Source organism: Sinocyclocheilus rhinocerous, unplaced genomic scaffold, assembly GCF_001515625.1.
Source record: "Sinocyclocheilus rhinocerous isolate Xijiao unplaced genomic scaffold, SAMN03320098_v1.1 scaffold1493, whole genome shotgun sequence".
In the NCBI taxonomy this organism is placed as follows: domain Eukaryota; kingdom Metazoa; phylum Chordata; class Actinopteri; order Cypriniformes; family Cyprinidae; genus Sinocyclocheilus; species Sinocyclocheilus rhinocerous.
Genome location: NW_015640467.1, coordinates 80,597 through 98,048, shown reverse-complemented (window position 1 = coordinate 98,048; position 17,452 = coordinate 80,597). Strand labels below are relative to the sequence as shown.

Below are 17,452 nucleotides of genomic sequence, written 5' to 3'. Positions count from 1 at the left end.
TCTTAACTTTTATAAAGAATATCTCTTTGGATTTGAGACTTTAGTCTTTGCAACTTTACAGATCTTCTTTATGCACCAAGAGCTTGTAACACTCCAAAGAGAAAGGAAAATTTAAATCGCATCATATGACCCCTTTAAAGAAGTACACTTATGTTGATGTGTTGACTAACATTAAAGCACAAGTACTTGATAATTGATATCACTGATATTACATTACTAAATTGCAACTTTATCATTACAAAAACATTTAAATACATGATATACAAGCTTCAGTAACATTAAAATATATTTTAGTTTTCCATAAATGCTTGTCAGTACATTCGGCAATACACTTTAATCATATTTCAAAGGCAATATGTTATGAAATTACATACAATTAAGTTTTCGAAAACATTCAGTTGACTGTGCACTCTTTAAAGGGGTCATATGATGCGACTTCAATTTTTCCTTTCTCTTTGGAGTGATACAAGCTCTTGGTGCATAAAGAAGATCTGTAAAGTTGCAAAGACTTTGTGTATATATATATATATATATATACACACACACACACACACACACAATCACACACATAAATATTTAAATTTAGGGGCAAAAATTACAGTTCTCCAAAATTTCAACATTTTATTTTAGGTTCTATTTATGGGTTTCGGTTCAGTAGTACTCCAAAAAAAAAAAAAAAAAAGTACTAAAACTAAAAGGTACATCCTTGTGCCTTATTTACCCCTAAATGGTAAATATTAGTACATTTAAGGTACATATTAGTACTTTAAAAGTCCATATTAGTTATGCATATTAGTACATTATTAGTACATTTTTGCTTTTGTACCTTATAGTGCCACCCCAGTGGCAACTATACATTTTGGACTCTGTTATGTATTTTGCACAGAGAGAGTGTGTGTGTGTGTGTGTGTGTGAGAGAGTGTGTGTGTGTGTGTGTGTGTGTGTGTGTGTGTTATGAAGCGTGTGTGTAAGATGACCCACCAGCTCGTGTTTATTTGGAGTTGCTTGGCTGCTGGATGGATTTCTGGGGTGGGGGTGAATTCTATTTCTGATCCTGGATTCCAATAGCATCACACACACACACACACACATGCCCTTACAGTACGCTCATAAACACGTGCATTAATACATGCAGATGCAGTGACGTCCATTCATGATTTTGGCTAATTTGTGTGATTTTGCTTAGTTCCTGTGAGCATTATCACCTTTAGTTTCTGGATTTCTGTCTGTGTTAATCATGTCAAATTGACAGCACATTTCAGAGATGTTTATCATCAGAACTAACTATATCCAGTTGCAGTCTCGCATGATTCCCCAGACTGATTCACACGGACAGTTGCATGCTCTGGATTACGGCCAGAAACTCACCCAGGATCTTTTTTTAATCAGTCAGACTTTATTAAGCAGTCAATACATGCAAATACATACATTTAGGCATACGTCATATTATGTGTAATCTAGTCTTAAATCTATGCTCTAGCAGTGGCTGTCATCCTCTTATCATTTGAAATGACCTCACTTTTACTAGTCTGTAAATTTGCAGGACTGTTTCAGTGATTTGTGTACAACAATTTGATAACCACTGCTCTACAGATTTTTTAGGTATTTTTATCAAGCAGGCCACAGGATTTGTTGTCATTGTCATTTACTATTTTGCGTCCTGTTGCTGAGTGTTTTTAGACACTAAACCACAGTAGGTGTAATTCCTCACCATTTTAGTCTGTTACCCTTGTGAAAAATAAGTGTGTTTATTTGTATTTAATGTGCACTTGTAGTGTATTCAAATCTTAAAATATAATAATTTAAAAACCTGTACTTGGAGGAAATGTAATGTTAATGAAATAAAAGGCCACTTAAAGAGAGTATACTTTCATAACTGTTTCTTAACATGCTTTTTTTTTTAAAGTGCACTTTGTAATAATGTCAAATAGAAAGTTTTACTTTAAAGTTTACTTTACATCATGTTTTAATATTTTGTCATGCTTTAAAGGGGTCATATGATGTTGCTAAAAAGAACATTATTTTGTGTATTTGGTGTAATGCAATGTGTTTATGCGGTTTAAGGTTAAAAAAACACATTATTTTCCACATAATGTACATTATTGTTTCTCCTCTATGCCCCGCCTTTCTGAAACGCCTTTCGAGAGGGCTCTGTAGTGTAGCTATCACTGCTGGCGATAAGCGCATACAATACTCGGCAGTTAGAAAGGAGTGAGATTGAGTGTTAAATAGTGAGTGAGTGATATGAAACAGCTGTGTGCAATCAGTGCTGTGTGCAATCAGTGCAATGAATGATGGGATATGTAGTCCGGGGTGATATGCAACAGTGTGTAGTGCGAGAGTCAATGAAAATGGAAAGGGTGACCTCTGATGGCTAGCAGACGGAAGTTCATGAACCGGATACGTAACACATATGACCCCTTTAAAAGCATATTATTTTTGTAAATACTCCTTTTATGTTAAGTATGCTAAAGTGTGCTTCATTTTTCACAAGGGTATTTATCTGTTTAGGCTGTGAAGTCTCCTTTTTAAGTAACATGACTAAAATGCTGGCTATTGTTAAATGGCATGGTGCCAAATGAAGAAAGCAGCAGTAGAAAGTAGCTGGTCAGGTGAAGTGCTTTCCTTTTCAAGAGCATCTACACTTGTTAGTGCTGTTTGCCAAGTCTAGCATCACTAATAGGCTACTATTGCTCATAGTGATTTGAACAAATGCTTGAAAACTGCAGCATGTCATTCATCCTGAATTATGTCAAAACGAGAAGATGGAAACATCCGGCCCGGGGAAACGTAAATGTGCAGAAGGTCCAAAAGCTTGTGAAACGCTGAAGCCGAGCGGCCGTCTGTTTGCCATGAAGCCTCTTGGAGGATTGTGGGAACAAATGAGCAAACAAACCCAGATGCCCCTGAATAAATGCCACGCGATGTGTCAAGATGGGCTCTGATAGTTCAAGGGGTAACAACAAAAAAATAGGGCAACAGCAGCTCGAGGCTGGTGCAACAAGCATAAACTGGGCCGGACGGACAACTTTGGACTTCTGTTGGCACTCTGAATAGTGCACTGCATTTATAGTCTATAACATGAAGCATGCAAATCCCTTCACACACTTACATGTAATCAGACTGGTTTAACTGTCTCTTTTGCAGCCAGCTGCGACCATGGCGGACCCTCCAACAGGCCCACCTGAGGATATCAACAAAATCAGCTTCTGGATGGTAAGAAAAAGGCTGTTCCAAAGCCTAGTGAGCTGCTTTCCTGTCTGCTCCCTACATAGGCAACATCACAGCTGAGATTGAACCTCAAAAGTGACTGATTTGGAACATTCCGCCACACAAAATAGCGATATAGACTTGATTCACAAGGTTTCATAATTCTCAAGATCACCAGATAACGAATTAATAACGAAATAATTAATTACGAATTATACAACTACTACTGTATAAGAGTGTATATAGAGATTGCACTGATACTCAATTTCTCAGCCAATATTGTTATTCTGAATAACATCGGCCGGTACCAATAGTTAATTTTTCTTAAGGAAAAAATCTCTTCCAACTAAAGCTGTAAAATATACAGGAAGCCATCTCATTTGTTACATGATATTAGAGGTTAAAATTAACAACAAAACTATTATTTTCAATGCTATTTATTTTCAGACATAATAATCACACTCAAATAAAACCATTTGTATACAACTCAATTGCACACAAGGTAGTTTTCCTAAAAAAAACTTGTCTTCATGACAGATTTATTTAAATATATATAATTAACAGTAAATAAGCTCCCTCTTGTGTTTTTATAGCTAATTAACCACCTGTGAGCACTGGAAACTTTTCTGAGGTAAATGCAACGTTAAGTGACATAATGATCACAAGCCATTCTTTCAATTGAATATATATATATATATATATATACACACACACACACACACACACTCATGTAAAGCGATATATATACTATATAGCAAATCTCAACTGCTTGATTGCTTGTTTGTTGCCAAATGTAACTATATTATCGCGCAATTATTATCTGATAAATGCAACTATAAGGCATAAAGATATTATAAACATCATGATTTTGTGTAGAGCTGATTTACAGCTGAAATTAAATTAATTTTACAATATTACCATTGTTATTTTCCTGTGAAGCTGCTTTGAAACGATCTGTATTGTATAAAGCACTATATAAATAAATGCAACTCAACTTGGAACCAAGCAAAAACACCATCCGTAGTTCACCATAGATAGATTGAGTTACAGGAAAATAAATTTGAATTCCTTCTGTTCTTGTCTCTTAGCCAGGAAATTACATCCGGACAGTACAGAGGACATCAGAGTCGTACCAGGCTTGTAAAGACATCATAGCATGTATGAAGGACCGGGCTCATGTGGAGCGACAGTACGCCCATCAGCTGACCGAATGGAGCAACAAGTGGAAATCAATCACTGAGACTCGTGAGTGTCAAAAGCGTATCCTCATTCGGAGTTATTCACCAGCTACATCAAACAACAGGGCGCTGTGTTAAATGATTGGTTTTTATCACTGAGTAGCTCCACCCACAGTTCAATCTCATTGGTCCAAAATCCTGCTCCAGTATTTTCAGAAGCATCATGTACATTGAATAATGTGCATAATATTCAAGCTTTTGTTATTTTATATTGGAATTTATGTCATTTATATATGCTATCTTTGAATCTTTGTCAGATAATTTACACAATTGTTGTAGGTAAAAATCACTCATTAATATATCTGAATTTTGTCAGTCCAAGATTTTGGGCTATTTTGCTTCCAAACATCCAAAATACACATTTAAGTGTTTAGTTTATTACAATAGATTTTATTACAGTTTTATACCTAGCTATATATATATAAAATTTATTTTTTTATTTTTACAGAGGGGTTTGCTCATTTTGCTTGATTTTGTAACATTACATTCCTGAAAACATCCAAAAAGGTTTTTCTTCCCCTAGGTGTGACAGTATTTTCTGATTTATGTTAAAAAAGAGAAATCCAAATTCATCTCTGTATAAACCTTTTACTCTAATATGTCAACAAAATGAAACAAGAATTTTGAATCTGGCTTTATCCAATGTTCAGATTTCTCTTCTGGAAGTATACGCAAATTAGTGCATATTTCATTATATAATGCCTCACTGTGAGATCATTTGCTTTAATCTCAAGATTCTGTTGTCATCTACCCCTTATTTTGCTCGTATGAATTGTTCTTTTACATACAACTATTAAAAAATGTGCTGACTGTCAAGTTCAGCTGCAGTTGTGCTTAGTGTAATGTAATTGGATAAAAGTGTTTGTAACTGAGCTGATTTTCACTGCTCTGTGTGTTTGTCTCTCAGGGCCGCTGTACGGGTCCCTCTTGCGGGCCTGGCAGTGCTTTTTCTCTTCCACCGAGCGTCTGTCTGCCCTTCATACGTCAATCTCCCAGTCTCTGGTTTCTGAAGATGCAGAGTGCATTCGCTCGTGGCAAAAGGAGACGTTCCCAAGGAAAATGTTCTGCGGATTCAGAGAGTCACATGACCTTGGGACGGCTTTCTCATGCGCTCAGAAGCCCTGGGAGAAACGATTAAAGAAGGTGACAGTTAGACGTATGCTGCTGGTTAATCGGTGTTAATCAACTGAACTGTTTTCACTCCTGTTGGTTCAAAATCCAGTGCAACATCTCAGTATATTAAAGCAAGACACTACAGGAAAAACCACTGGTCAATTCTGAAATTTTGCTTCCATAACATAACTAGTGGAAAGAAAACATCCAAAATACACATTTAAAGGTGCAGTAAGCGATTTCTGAGAAACCCTGTTAAAAAAGTGGTTCAGACTGAGCACCAAAACACACTTTTAGCCACTCAGCAGTAAGGGGCGTGTCCACTCATGATGGGGGAGGTGCCTGTTGCATAGCATGTTTGTGAATTTGGGGGTGGAGCTATTAAGATATGGGTGTGGTCTTTTTAGGTAGGGGCGTGTTTGTTGTGGTCATTTCAATTATCAGCAGTTTCTCAGAAATCGCTTACTGCACCTTTAAGTTTTCATTTTATTGCACATTATCTATCTGTAGATTTCAATTTACAATGCATATATTTAAAGTATGCTTTCTTAAAGGAGACATATTATGCCCCTTTTTACAATATGTAATATAAGTCTCTGGTGTCCCCAGAATGGGTCTGTGAAATTTCAGCTCAAAATACTCCACAGATCATTCATTACATCATTTTGAAAATGCCTATTTTGAGTGGAAGCAGAAACACACAGTTTTTCGGGCCGGTCTCTTTAAATGCAAATGAGCTGCTGCTCCCCGCCCCCTTTTCCAGAATAGAGCTGCACCATTACAGCTCGGACCTGCTAAAAACATCTGTTTTGGTTCTGATTATCATGTTTATCGCGCTGAAATCATGCGTTTTAAACCATATGAGTTTAAACTTATGATATACGGTTTTCTGAGCGCACACATCCGAAGCACACGGACAGAAAGCGGCTGTCACAGCATGTGAGTACTAAAAAGGCTTACCAAAACAAAGTTACTGGGTTCATCTTTTCACGTTTCCTTGGTTGGTAGATGCACCGGGGACCTGATTATAGCACTTAAAATCTGGAAAAGTCAGATTTCCATGATATGTCACCTTTAAAATATTTATTTTCCCAGACAGAAATCTGCAAGTATCTATATTTTGAGGGGATTGTTCATGTAACATCCATATAATTTACATTTTTATTTTTACGTATACATTTTATGTAATATTTTATTTCTAAACACATGGTACAAAAAAGTATTTTTCTGGCTGTAGTATTTTCTGATTTATGGAGTGATAAAAATAGAACCTCCAAAATCCCCACTATAAAAACTTTTAACGCTAATATGTCAATAAAAATGTGACATTTCAGAAAACTTATATACATGTAATTTCAGTCTTTCTACTTCAAAATTTAGTTTAATTCAATATGTTACTTGCCATTTTTTGTAATTAATTGTGAAATTTACTAGCAATTTCTCAGTGAAAATAGTTTCTACATCATTTTTGTCAGTGTACACATAATATATATTATAAAATTATAATATATAATATTTAGGGCTTTCAATTGATTACAGTTTTTAATCTAATTAATTACACGATGTGGTGATTTAGTTAATCTAATTAATTGCATATTAATTGCACATCAAATTTGCTGAGAAATTACCCACAAAAAGATAGTTTAAAGCAATTATTGTGTTACATGAGAAAAGCATGAACAATAAATTACAAACAGTAACTTTAGAAAGACATTTTTATTTTTTTTATTTTTCCAATTTTTTATTTATTTTATTTTTACATTTTTGGGTGAACTATCCCTTTAATAATTGTATTATTATTATTATTATTATTAATTTTGATTTTCTCTCTCTCTCTCTCTCTCTCTCTCTCTCTCTATATATATATATATATAGTAAATGGCTCTCTTTATGAATGGGCCATTGATTCATTTGTTCACCCGATTCGTTCAAAATGTAGATTCATTCAGAAATTGTGTGTTGCTTGGAGATGCACAACAGTTCTGCTGTGGCTTTAATAGGGAATATTTGCGTTGGCAAAATTGAGCAAAATCAGTCAATATTGTGTCTAAAATATAACACAATATTAAGTTCTTATTTATTGAACTGTTGTAAAATCAATATCACATTTGCACTCGTGCTATTTGGGACAAAAACAGCACTGGTGTGATATTGCACTCGTTAATTGTGTTAAAAAGTAATTAATTAGATTAACGTGTTAAATCGACAGCCCTAATATTATAACATATGTTGGAAACTTAAATGAGACACTTAGAGAGAGAAGATGAAATAGTATCTCCAGTGTATTCAGTAGCATGACTGAGAGCTGATTAGAAAATGAAAAGCACTACATGATTCTAATAATAAATCTTTGTGTCTCCATTAGCTGGAAAAGGCTCGTGTGGTGTATCATAAGTCATGTCAGAGAGAGCAGAGCGCTCAGGAAAAAGAGACTCAAGCCAAAAACAACGCCAACTTGAGCGAGAGCAAACTGTCCAAGATCCAGCAGGCCAGAGAGAAAGCCACACAGGAGCGCAGCAAGGTCAGTCAGAAATCAGACTGCATGAACAAATGCCAGTTACTGTTATGACTTAATGAATTTGCGTGTTTTTGCAGGCACGTGATCGTTATGAGAAGGTTCTCGGGGACGTTACTGGCTTCGCACCGCGATACATGGAGGAAATGGAGTCTGTGTTCGACCAATCACAGGAGGAGGAGAGGAAGAGGATCAGCTTCCTGAAGCAGGCCTTCCTGTCCATTCACAGACACCTTGACATTACCAACAACGAGAGGTTTAAAACGCAAACAAGCATTTGATGTTATGTTACAAAGGTCATGTAGACCATTAAAACGATTACACTTTATCTGACATTAAAGCCTTCAGTATATTTTGAAGGAAAACAAATAAAATATTAGTGTTGTTGGTTTCAGCTATTTCAACTGCAGTAGATGATATGTGTATATAAAGGGTTATTATAGTTCAAACTAAAAAAACTGAAGAAAAAAAATCATTACTTAAAATAAATGTTAAAGGGGTCCTATTATGCTCTTCTTAGACGGTGTTTCAGTAGTGCCCCGCCCCTTGCTCCGTCTTTCAGCAAAAGCTTTTGGCAAATCCGGCACTGAACTCCCTCATGTTGTGGAAGCTGTCCTCAGTAAAATGCGCAGCACACAATAGCAAATTGGGGTTATAATGCTCAGGAACAGAGTTAAAAAATAAATTGCAACCACTGTTTCCTGACATCATCCACTTTCGGAAGCCCAATCAAAGATGTTTGGGCACGGAGGTGAAAAAAACAGCGTTTCAGGCGGTCGCGCACCGGACGAGAAGCGTAGCGTCGCGTTGCGCCACGTTTTTAAAATTCGAATACATTATTTTCTATGAGTGTAGGCACACCGGCGACGCCGTTCGGCGTCTGTCCGCGGCGCCCCTTTTTAAACGAAATATCTCCCTTTGGAGTGGACTTTGAGATTTGTAACTTTCTAGATCTTTTTTATGCCCAAACATACACACTACACACTGACTAAAATTCAAAAAGTGAAAAAGCATAATAGGACCCCTTTAACTCCAATAAAATAAAATGTCAATTATGAATACATTTTTTTTTTCAGATACCTGCCATATAAATATTTCTCATTTAATTTAACTTGAAGTACTAAAATAACTAAAAATAAATAATCAAAAAATAAAAATAATAAAAACCATATAGACAAAGGACAAAAACACAACAAAAGTACTAAAACATAAACTAAAATTTAATTAGAAATAGAAAATTTAAAAATATAAATGTTTTATCTAATTCAAAATATTACCAAAACATGATAATATATCAATGATAATTAAATAGAGCTGAGAATCAAATGATTTACATTTGACATTTCAGTTTTAGAAATTGGTGTTTTCCATAAACCCTGCAGGATATTTTTGACAAAGACAGAATTTTCCAAAACTCCATCCACAGCCTTTTCCTTTCCAGTCGTCTTCTTTAAAGGCAAACAGTGACATGCAAAGATGCAAGTTTGTTGGATTTGTTGGATAAACATTACTTAAGAAAATCAAGTTTTTAGTATTATAGTATTGAAAAGTTCCATTAGCTACAGTTTTGTCTACAGTCATGTGTTTTTATGTGTATTGTGTATGATTGTGTTTCAGTATAAAAGCAGTGTACAGTGAGCTACATCACATGCTCATGTCCATCAGTGAACCGGATGATCTCCGCTGGTGGAAGAACAACCATGGGCCGGGCATGCCGACAGACTGGCCCAAACTAGAGGTGTGTGTGTGTGATCGTATGCATTCAGATATTACGAGCAAAACTATCCTTATTATCTATGCTGGTTTATTTTTGTGCCACAAAGTCTTAATTTAGTGTTGAATGACTCTCTGAGCTTTAAAATAAGTACACAACCCATTTTATTGTATTTTCATATTGTTATTTATTGCCTTTGTGTGTTTTAATCTTGTAATCTCGTCTGTGTTTTTTGTGTGATTTTTGTGTTGTCTGTGTGTTTGTGTGTGTGTGTGTTCTTGGTGCAGGAATGGAACCCGCCGATTAAAAAGCAGAAGCCAGGAAAGAAACCAAAAACACACAGAGGAACTGAGGAGAAAGCGTAAGCACACACACATGCAATAAAGGGGTCTATACGTGTACTGTACGTGTCAACTACGAAGACACCTAGGAAAAAACTGTTTTTTTTATTTTGCTTCCATAACTTGTCTTCTTTCAGACTAGTGAAAAGAAAACATTAAGAAAACGCATATAAGTGTTTTTTTTTTTTTAAATCTATTTGTGTCTGTAGATTTCAAATACAATACATAAATTTCAAGGCCATTTTCTCAAAATGAATCTGAAATCTTCACTTCAGCAGCACTCACATACACCAAAATGTTAGTTTATTCCTGTTTATGTTCTGAATGTTTTGACTGAAAAGTGTGTTCATTCGCCTGATTTATATCACATTTTATTCCTAAAAACAGGATGCAAATTCAATTGTTTCTGGCTGTTGACAGTATTTTCTGATTTATGGAGTGATAAAAACAGATATCCTAAATCCCTCTGTAAAAGACAAAAACAAAACAAAACGAATTTTAAACCTGGCTTAATCCAGTGTTCAGATTTCTGTTCTGAAAATGCATGCAAATTTGTACATATTTAATTAGATAATGGCTAATTTCCAATTTAAACATAACATTTCAGAAAACAAAATAATTGCCTTAATGTATGTGGTTAATCGACTGGGAAAGTATGGTGATACATATTAGTTCAAATGTTTGTCATATTCACCTGTAATGTTCTGCCTTAACTGAGAATTTTTGTGTGCAAAGTGCTCTATTAAAATGCCAAAGGTGGTATTAATTAAATCAAGTTAATTAGAAAATAGTTAGAATGAATCAGATTAGGAAATGAAATGTGTAAGTATTGAGCAGCAGCTCAATTAGAGCGGCGAGTCTCTTTGGGTCTCCTTCTGTCAGCGTTTCAAATCCTCCTCGGCTGAGCTGATTCAGGCTGGATGAGGACTGATTGTGAGCTGCAGTCACACAGATGAAGTGTGTCATTTGACAAATTGTGCCGTGTACGGCGTTCAGTCCTGTAGCGCGTGATGCAGACCTTCATTTCCACTCTGATAAATGAACTGGAGGTGATTTCATCTGGACTAGTCAGCTTGATCAGCCTCAAAGAGATGTTTTTAAACAAAATGCATTAAAAAAGCAAAATTACAGTATGTTTCTGGCATGATATAGGGACCGAGGGCACTGAATTAAACATGAGGTCATGTGACAACAATGTAGAGTACTACTGTTTAAAATGCTTATTGCATAATGCATACTTGTTTTAAAATAGTATTCAGTGCATGATGGCACAGTATGCAGTCTGTGAATATTGCATTTTTTTTATTTGTCTTTGATTTTTTTCCCATTATTATAGTAATAAATTTGTTACAGCGTGTAATAATCTTTGTTAACGTTATATCAAAATGTAGTCCATGTTAGTTCAGGTCCATTAAAAAATATTATATAATTTGAAGGTTACATTAATCTTTTGGTTTCAAATCTCTTATCGTTTTTGTATTTTGTTACAGTGCATTGTCCTGTTGCAAAACAGAATATTTTAAATCCGGGTGCTTTTGTGTTTTATCCTCCAAGATTTTGTGTTGTTTCACTCCTTTAACAGTTTTGTAGTCCGTTCCTCAGAGATGCATGTATAAAACGTTTCTTCCACTGCCGTGTTTGGCTGTTGGGTCTCTGTGCTCATTGTGATGCTGGAACGGGTTTGTGAGCATCTTTAGCACTTTAAGCATGAAGGCCCAAAGTTGGTTTAGTCGTCTTCCTCCAGTGTGTTTTTGGTTGAGCTCCAGTTGCGATCTCTTCCAGTGTTTTGCTGTTGTCTGGCGCGGTTTGAGGACTGTAACTGCTTTAGGCTTGACAGCTTCTCTTATACAGACCCTTCGTTTTGGAGGGCAGCCAGTCCTGGACAGATTCACATTTGTGAATGTCACCTTTCTAAACCTGGTGACCTGGTCTAAATTGTGCTTCAAGGTATAGTCAATGCCAGCGGCTGCCAATGAGTTAAATGAACGCTTTTGAGGAAGAACTGTTTGCTGGTTTCATTTAGTGTTTTGTTTGATGCATGCAGTAGAAAGAAAAACACGTTTCCTGGATCGCAGATGTTTCTTCTGATCAAAAAACCCTATAATCTCACCGGTGTCTCCACTAGAGCTCCAAGAGATCTCAACAATGTCTCAAGCAGTCAGATTTACTTGATTACACCAATCCTGGATTTCCTGAAACCTGCTAAGAACATGTCGAGATCATGAAAATATTTCCATAATAAAATGAGCCTGTTTTTAGGACCATCAGAATTTTTTCCCCATTTTTTGTGACTATTTTCATGACAATTAAACACATTTTACACCCAAATTCTTATACTGTCATATTGTGGAAATTGTAATTTAGGAAAAAATCATAATTTGTTAAAACATTAAATAGTAATTTAGTAACACTATAATTAATGTTAATTTAATTAATATTATTTAACTAAAGCTAAAACTATTAAAAATAATTGTCTTTAACTGAAATCAGTCTAAAATAGAAAAAAACCGAAATATTAGATGGAACGGTTAAACTTGGTTAAACTTTTATTTTTAAAGTTGTAGTTTAACTAAAACTAAAACTATTAAAAATAATTTTCTTTAACTGAAATAAAATAAGATATAAATACTAGATGGAAAACTTAAGCTTAGAAAACGTCAAAATGTTTAGTCAATTTTAATAGTTTTTTAATAGTTTAATAAAAACTATAAAAAATGACATAAAGCTGAAATAACATATAAATAGTAAATGGAAAGCTTACATTTAGAAAACTAAAAAATTTGAAATGTTGCCTTGGCTAACTGAAATAAGTAGAAACTGATATAAAAAAAATAAAGCTAAACAGAAATATTTTTAAAAAGTGGAGAAAAAAAAAACAAATTAAAATGAATCTAAAATATTTTAAAATAAAAGATCATTCAAAATATAAATAAATACTATAATGGTATATAAATAATACTAAAATAACAACCTGTTTTGGATGAACAGAAATTGATTTGTCTGCCATGTCCTGGCACAGGGTCATGATCGGAGGAGTGCGTGTTCGAGCGCTGTACAGCTACACCGGAGAGGAATCTGATGAACTGTCATTCAAAGCAGGTGATCATGTGGAGATTCTGCAGTTAGACTGTAACTCTGAGTGCGGTGCTGTGGATGTGACTGGTGTGGGTCTGTCTCACAGGTGAAGAGTTCCTCAAGGTGGAGGAAGAGGACGATCAGGGCTGGTGCTGGGGCGTGAAGGAGGGCGGAGTCGAGGGATTTTATCCGACCAATTACGTGCTGCCTGTCAAATGATGTCATGATTCATCACTGAGGCACAAGATGCTTATTTACAGTTATGGAAAACTTACGGTGGCCATCAAGAACGATATAAATGTGAATGTCATCGCATTAGAAATTGCCAAGAGCTTTTCTCAGAACTAACTTTTTCACTTTTCTTTGACTTTTTTCAACAATATCTATTGTTTTATCATTTAAAATTTGATAAAAAAAGATTTTTTTTTTTCGCTTGAAAAGTCTGTTTGTGTTACATTTCTGTACATTTAAGTGTTACTTAGTTTGATATTTTATCTAATGCAGTGACATTCAGACATTTTTAACTGTCCAAATACTTTCAGTCTGCCGTATCTTTGGTAAATAATTGACTTTTGTGTTCCTTGGAAAACAACTACAAGACGTGTTTCTACAGACCAAGATGAAAATAAAACATTAATTCTCTTTCATGAATGAAAACTTCAACTCTTTATTTAGTAATGTAGGATGTCATTCATTTTAATTAACACGTTTTTTTTTCCTCCTATGCTTTTGGAAAACCTCCAAGTGAGCCAGAGACCAGCAAATGATTCAAGCAGAGTCAAGAAACGTCCTCTTTGTAATTTATATATTGCTTAATGAGGGGTTGTACAAAACCAGTAGGAGCTTGTTAAAAAGATTACGGGGCACTGGAGAAACAGCCTCCATTATCATCAGAGCCAAATCTATATTATATTTCACCTACAGGAATCAGCACCTGATCAAGTGGACTGAATGAAACTTTAAATAATATTTAAACACACTACACTGCAACATCCAGGACTGAACCAGCAAAGGAGGAATTTTAACAGGTATCCTTATAAAGAACAAGGAACAGGTGCGTAACTATAGCAACCAGTCATTAATCCTGGAATGACAGGGACCTCTGGTGGTGGATCCGAAATCACATCTCTCCATCTGTTTTAATGCTGTTTTCCACAGTCAAGAGAGAAGACTTAAAGCTCGTCTGTTTTACTGTGTGCATGAAATATTATTTGGAATATTTTGTGCATTTGAAATATTATAAATACAGTTCAGTTACACTACCATTCAAAAGCTTGGATTTGGTAAGGTTTTTAAAATATTTTTTGGAGAAAAAAAAGTGTCTTCTTGCCAAGGCTACATTTAGTTGATCAAAAATACAGTAAAAATAGAAATATTCTGAAATATTATTACAATTCAAAATAACTGTTTTCTATTTGGATATATTTTAAAATTAAATTTATTCCTGGGATGCAAAGTTGAATTTTCAGCATCATTACGCAAGTCTTCAATGTCACATGATCCTTCAGCAATCATTCTAGAAGTCTTCAGAAACATGCTAATGTCTTTACTCTCAGTTTGAATCAATTTAATGCGTCTTTGATGAATAGAAGTATTAATTTATTTATACGTATTAATTATTAATTAAAAAATGTTCATTCATGAAGATGCTAATTTACTTGTGCCTTTTGTTTGTTCATTAATAAATTATTAAATCTGTAAACTCTATCTTTAAAAAATCCAGCATCATTTTGTAGCATCATTAGTTCACTAACAGACTGCTTTTAATTGCAAACCATTGTTAGTCTTGTGTAGCAGGCCTGAGCCATTATGTAATTTATTGAGGCCCACCAACCACAACGATAAACTGGCTAATATTTCGTGTCTGCGCTCACATACTTGTGTCAATTATGTTTCTGGCCTAATATTACGGTGTAAAAGTTCATAATCTGACTGGTAATGGGAAAGTTTTGTGTTAGTATAAGTAATACCACCAACCCACTTATCAAATACGGCTTTCATTTGGATGTAAGCATTAGCGTCTAGCTAATTTCATTGCAATTAATTATTACTTAAAGGCACAACATGTAAGATTTTTTTATTAAAATATCCAAAAACCACTACAACAGTGTTATATATTTTGCCGACTTGTGTACTTACATTATCCCAAATGTTTCAAAGAATGTTTAAATCCAGAGAAATAAACATTTAACTAGTGACACGGACCGTTTCCATAGTGTCATTGTGTCGCCTGCTAATGACGTCATAACCCCTCTGATTTTTCTACTAAGTTAATAAATCATTAGCTCATCCATGAACATGATTTCTGCCCGAGTCCAGTTGGATTGCATCGGCTGTGGGGATGAAAACGACAACTCCCACGATTCCACACTCAGTCAAGGTGTCATCAAACTATGCCTTTTCCTCTTTGTTTATTTTGAATACACGCCCTCTAGGGGCGAAAATTACATATTGTGCCTTTAAAGGTCCCCTGAAATGCTTAGAAACACGCAGCGTTACTCTGTGTTGATGTCATTTTAACTGAAACAGGAAGACAGGGCGGGACATATGAATCAGCCCCGCCCCTTTTTAAAATAGCCAATAGCGTTCGTTTATATCACAGCTTGGGCTAGAGCCGTTCAGAGCCGTTGAGCTCCGTAAAGCCGCATTTGACAGGGTATGCCAGCCACAATCTCATCCATATTGCTTTAAAACATAGCATTCTGTGTAGAATTCAAATAGCTCCGATGCATCATCTGGAAAGCATCTGCTGTGTGCAAACATCTGACAGACATCTTTAAGATGTCAGTTTTACATTCATTCTAAATCATAAACATCTTAAAGACTTCTTCTAAACGTCTATTTGACATCTGATAGGAAACGTCCTATAGACGTATCGCAGATGAGCAAACACTCTAAAAAATACGTCTTGTAGATGTAAATGCAGACATCAAATAGACGTCTCCTTGATATATACCTGCATGTTAAATTTCTTTAGAACTATTTCAAACCAAAAATAGTACATTTTGACATTGTTTTCAACATACTATGATTTAGGATACATTAATTCTTATCTTGCATAGCCTACTAGGACAAGCAAGTCTGGGACACAACGAACAAACTGGTTTGAATTCAGTTTTGATGTAATTTTCACAAAAATAAGATCTTAATGGTTTGTGCAAAACAAGTTCTTGAGATTATAATGGTTAATAATATCAATGTCAAGCTAAGCTAAACATGTCCATATGTAGCAGGCCATCGCGTCAGTATTAGTAACAGAAGCACATCGCGTTTCGCTGAGGCAGATACAGAGAACTCATTCACAACACACAAACACAGTCCTCCACATGCTCGCGCACACATACATACATGAAAACCCACATCAGCACCCTCGGTGGGAAGAAAACGTACACAATACGCCTCGAGATATTGACGCACAAACGCACCGGGTGAGAAATGAACACGCGGAAAGTCTGAGGATCACATCCGCGCCGCCGTGACATTGTGAGCGCAGAAACCCACCGCACGACAGATGCGAATAAGGCATCGACAAAACTGATGAAACAGCTGATGTTGGCCTTAAGAGAGGAAGTGATATAGACTGGGGAGTCGTTTATTGTTTGTTTATATTTGTGTGCGCGAGTCTGTGCGTGTTGTACGGAACGAGTGAGCTGAGGGAAGACAGAACATCCACTGCACCACTGTGTGACTGGATTCTTAATGGGAGGGGGATGGAGAGAAAGAGAGAGCGAGAGAGAGAGGTAGATGGCTTATCATTAAGTCATAATACATACTGGAGGACACAAGTGTGTGGGACGCAGACAGAGTTCAACACAGAACCAGAGGAGAGATAAAACAGGGCTGCTAATATGAACTAACTACCACAAGCATGTTCAACATGCAGGCCAAGCACCATTAATTACGACAGCTGGATCTGTTTAAGACGCTCTGTTTATTCATTTATTCCTTTAATGAGAGAATCAGCATTACTAGCGGTCATCGACCTTTACTATAGGGACCGCAAAGACACTTTAAAAAAAGAAGAAGCTGAAACTGAAATTGTGGTGCATTTTGAAATAAATTGGTGCTTGAAACCAAGCTTGCATACAGTAGATAAGCATCGGTTTAGGTACTTGTGCATGCTGTAGGCCTCCCTATGTGAATTCAAATGATGCATTTTGCATTAGCTTTCCTGGTAATGTTTTTAAAAAAATAGCTTTCATTAATAACTTATGCCCTCATATGATGTTTAAAGGAATAGTTCACC

The 17,452-nt window shown here is 35.6% G+C and overlaps 1 protein-coding gene across 2 annotated transcripts in view; it reads left to right on the top strand.

The window, feature by feature from the left end:
- The window catches only part of LOC107753023 (protein kinase C and casein kinase substrate in neurons protein 2-like), a 17,196-nt gene extending 3,612 nt beyond the window's left edge, over positions 1 to 13,584 (top strand). Inside the window, exons 2-10 of one of the 2 annotated variants that reach the window (XM_016569124.1) lie at positions 3,148 to 3,216; positions 4,299 to 4,455; positions 5,356 to 5,591; positions 7,927 to 8,082; positions 8,157 to 8,332; positions 9,694 to 9,814; positions 10,078 to 10,151; positions 13,151 to 13,230; positions 13,313 to 13,584. In XM_016569124.1, the coding sequence (XP_016424610.1) occupies positions 3,160 to 3,216; positions 4,299 to 4,455; positions 5,356 to 5,591; positions 7,927 to 8,082; positions 8,157 to 8,332; positions 9,694 to 9,814; positions 10,078 to 10,151; positions 13,151 to 13,230; positions 13,313 to 13,425 (1,170 nt within the window). In that variant the 5' untranslated portion in view covers positions 3,148 to 3,159 and the 3' untranslated portion in view covers positions 13,426 to 13,584. The remainder of the gene's footprint in view (positions 1 to 3,147; positions 3,217 to 4,298; positions 4,456 to 5,355; positions 5,592 to 7,926; positions 8,083 to 8,156; positions 8,333 to 9,693; positions 9,815 to 10,077; positions 10,152 to 13,150; positions 13,231 to 13,312) is intronic. The other variant, XM_016569123.1, reaches the window with a different exon arrangement.
- Positions 13,585 to 17,452: the final 3,868 nt, after the last annotated feature.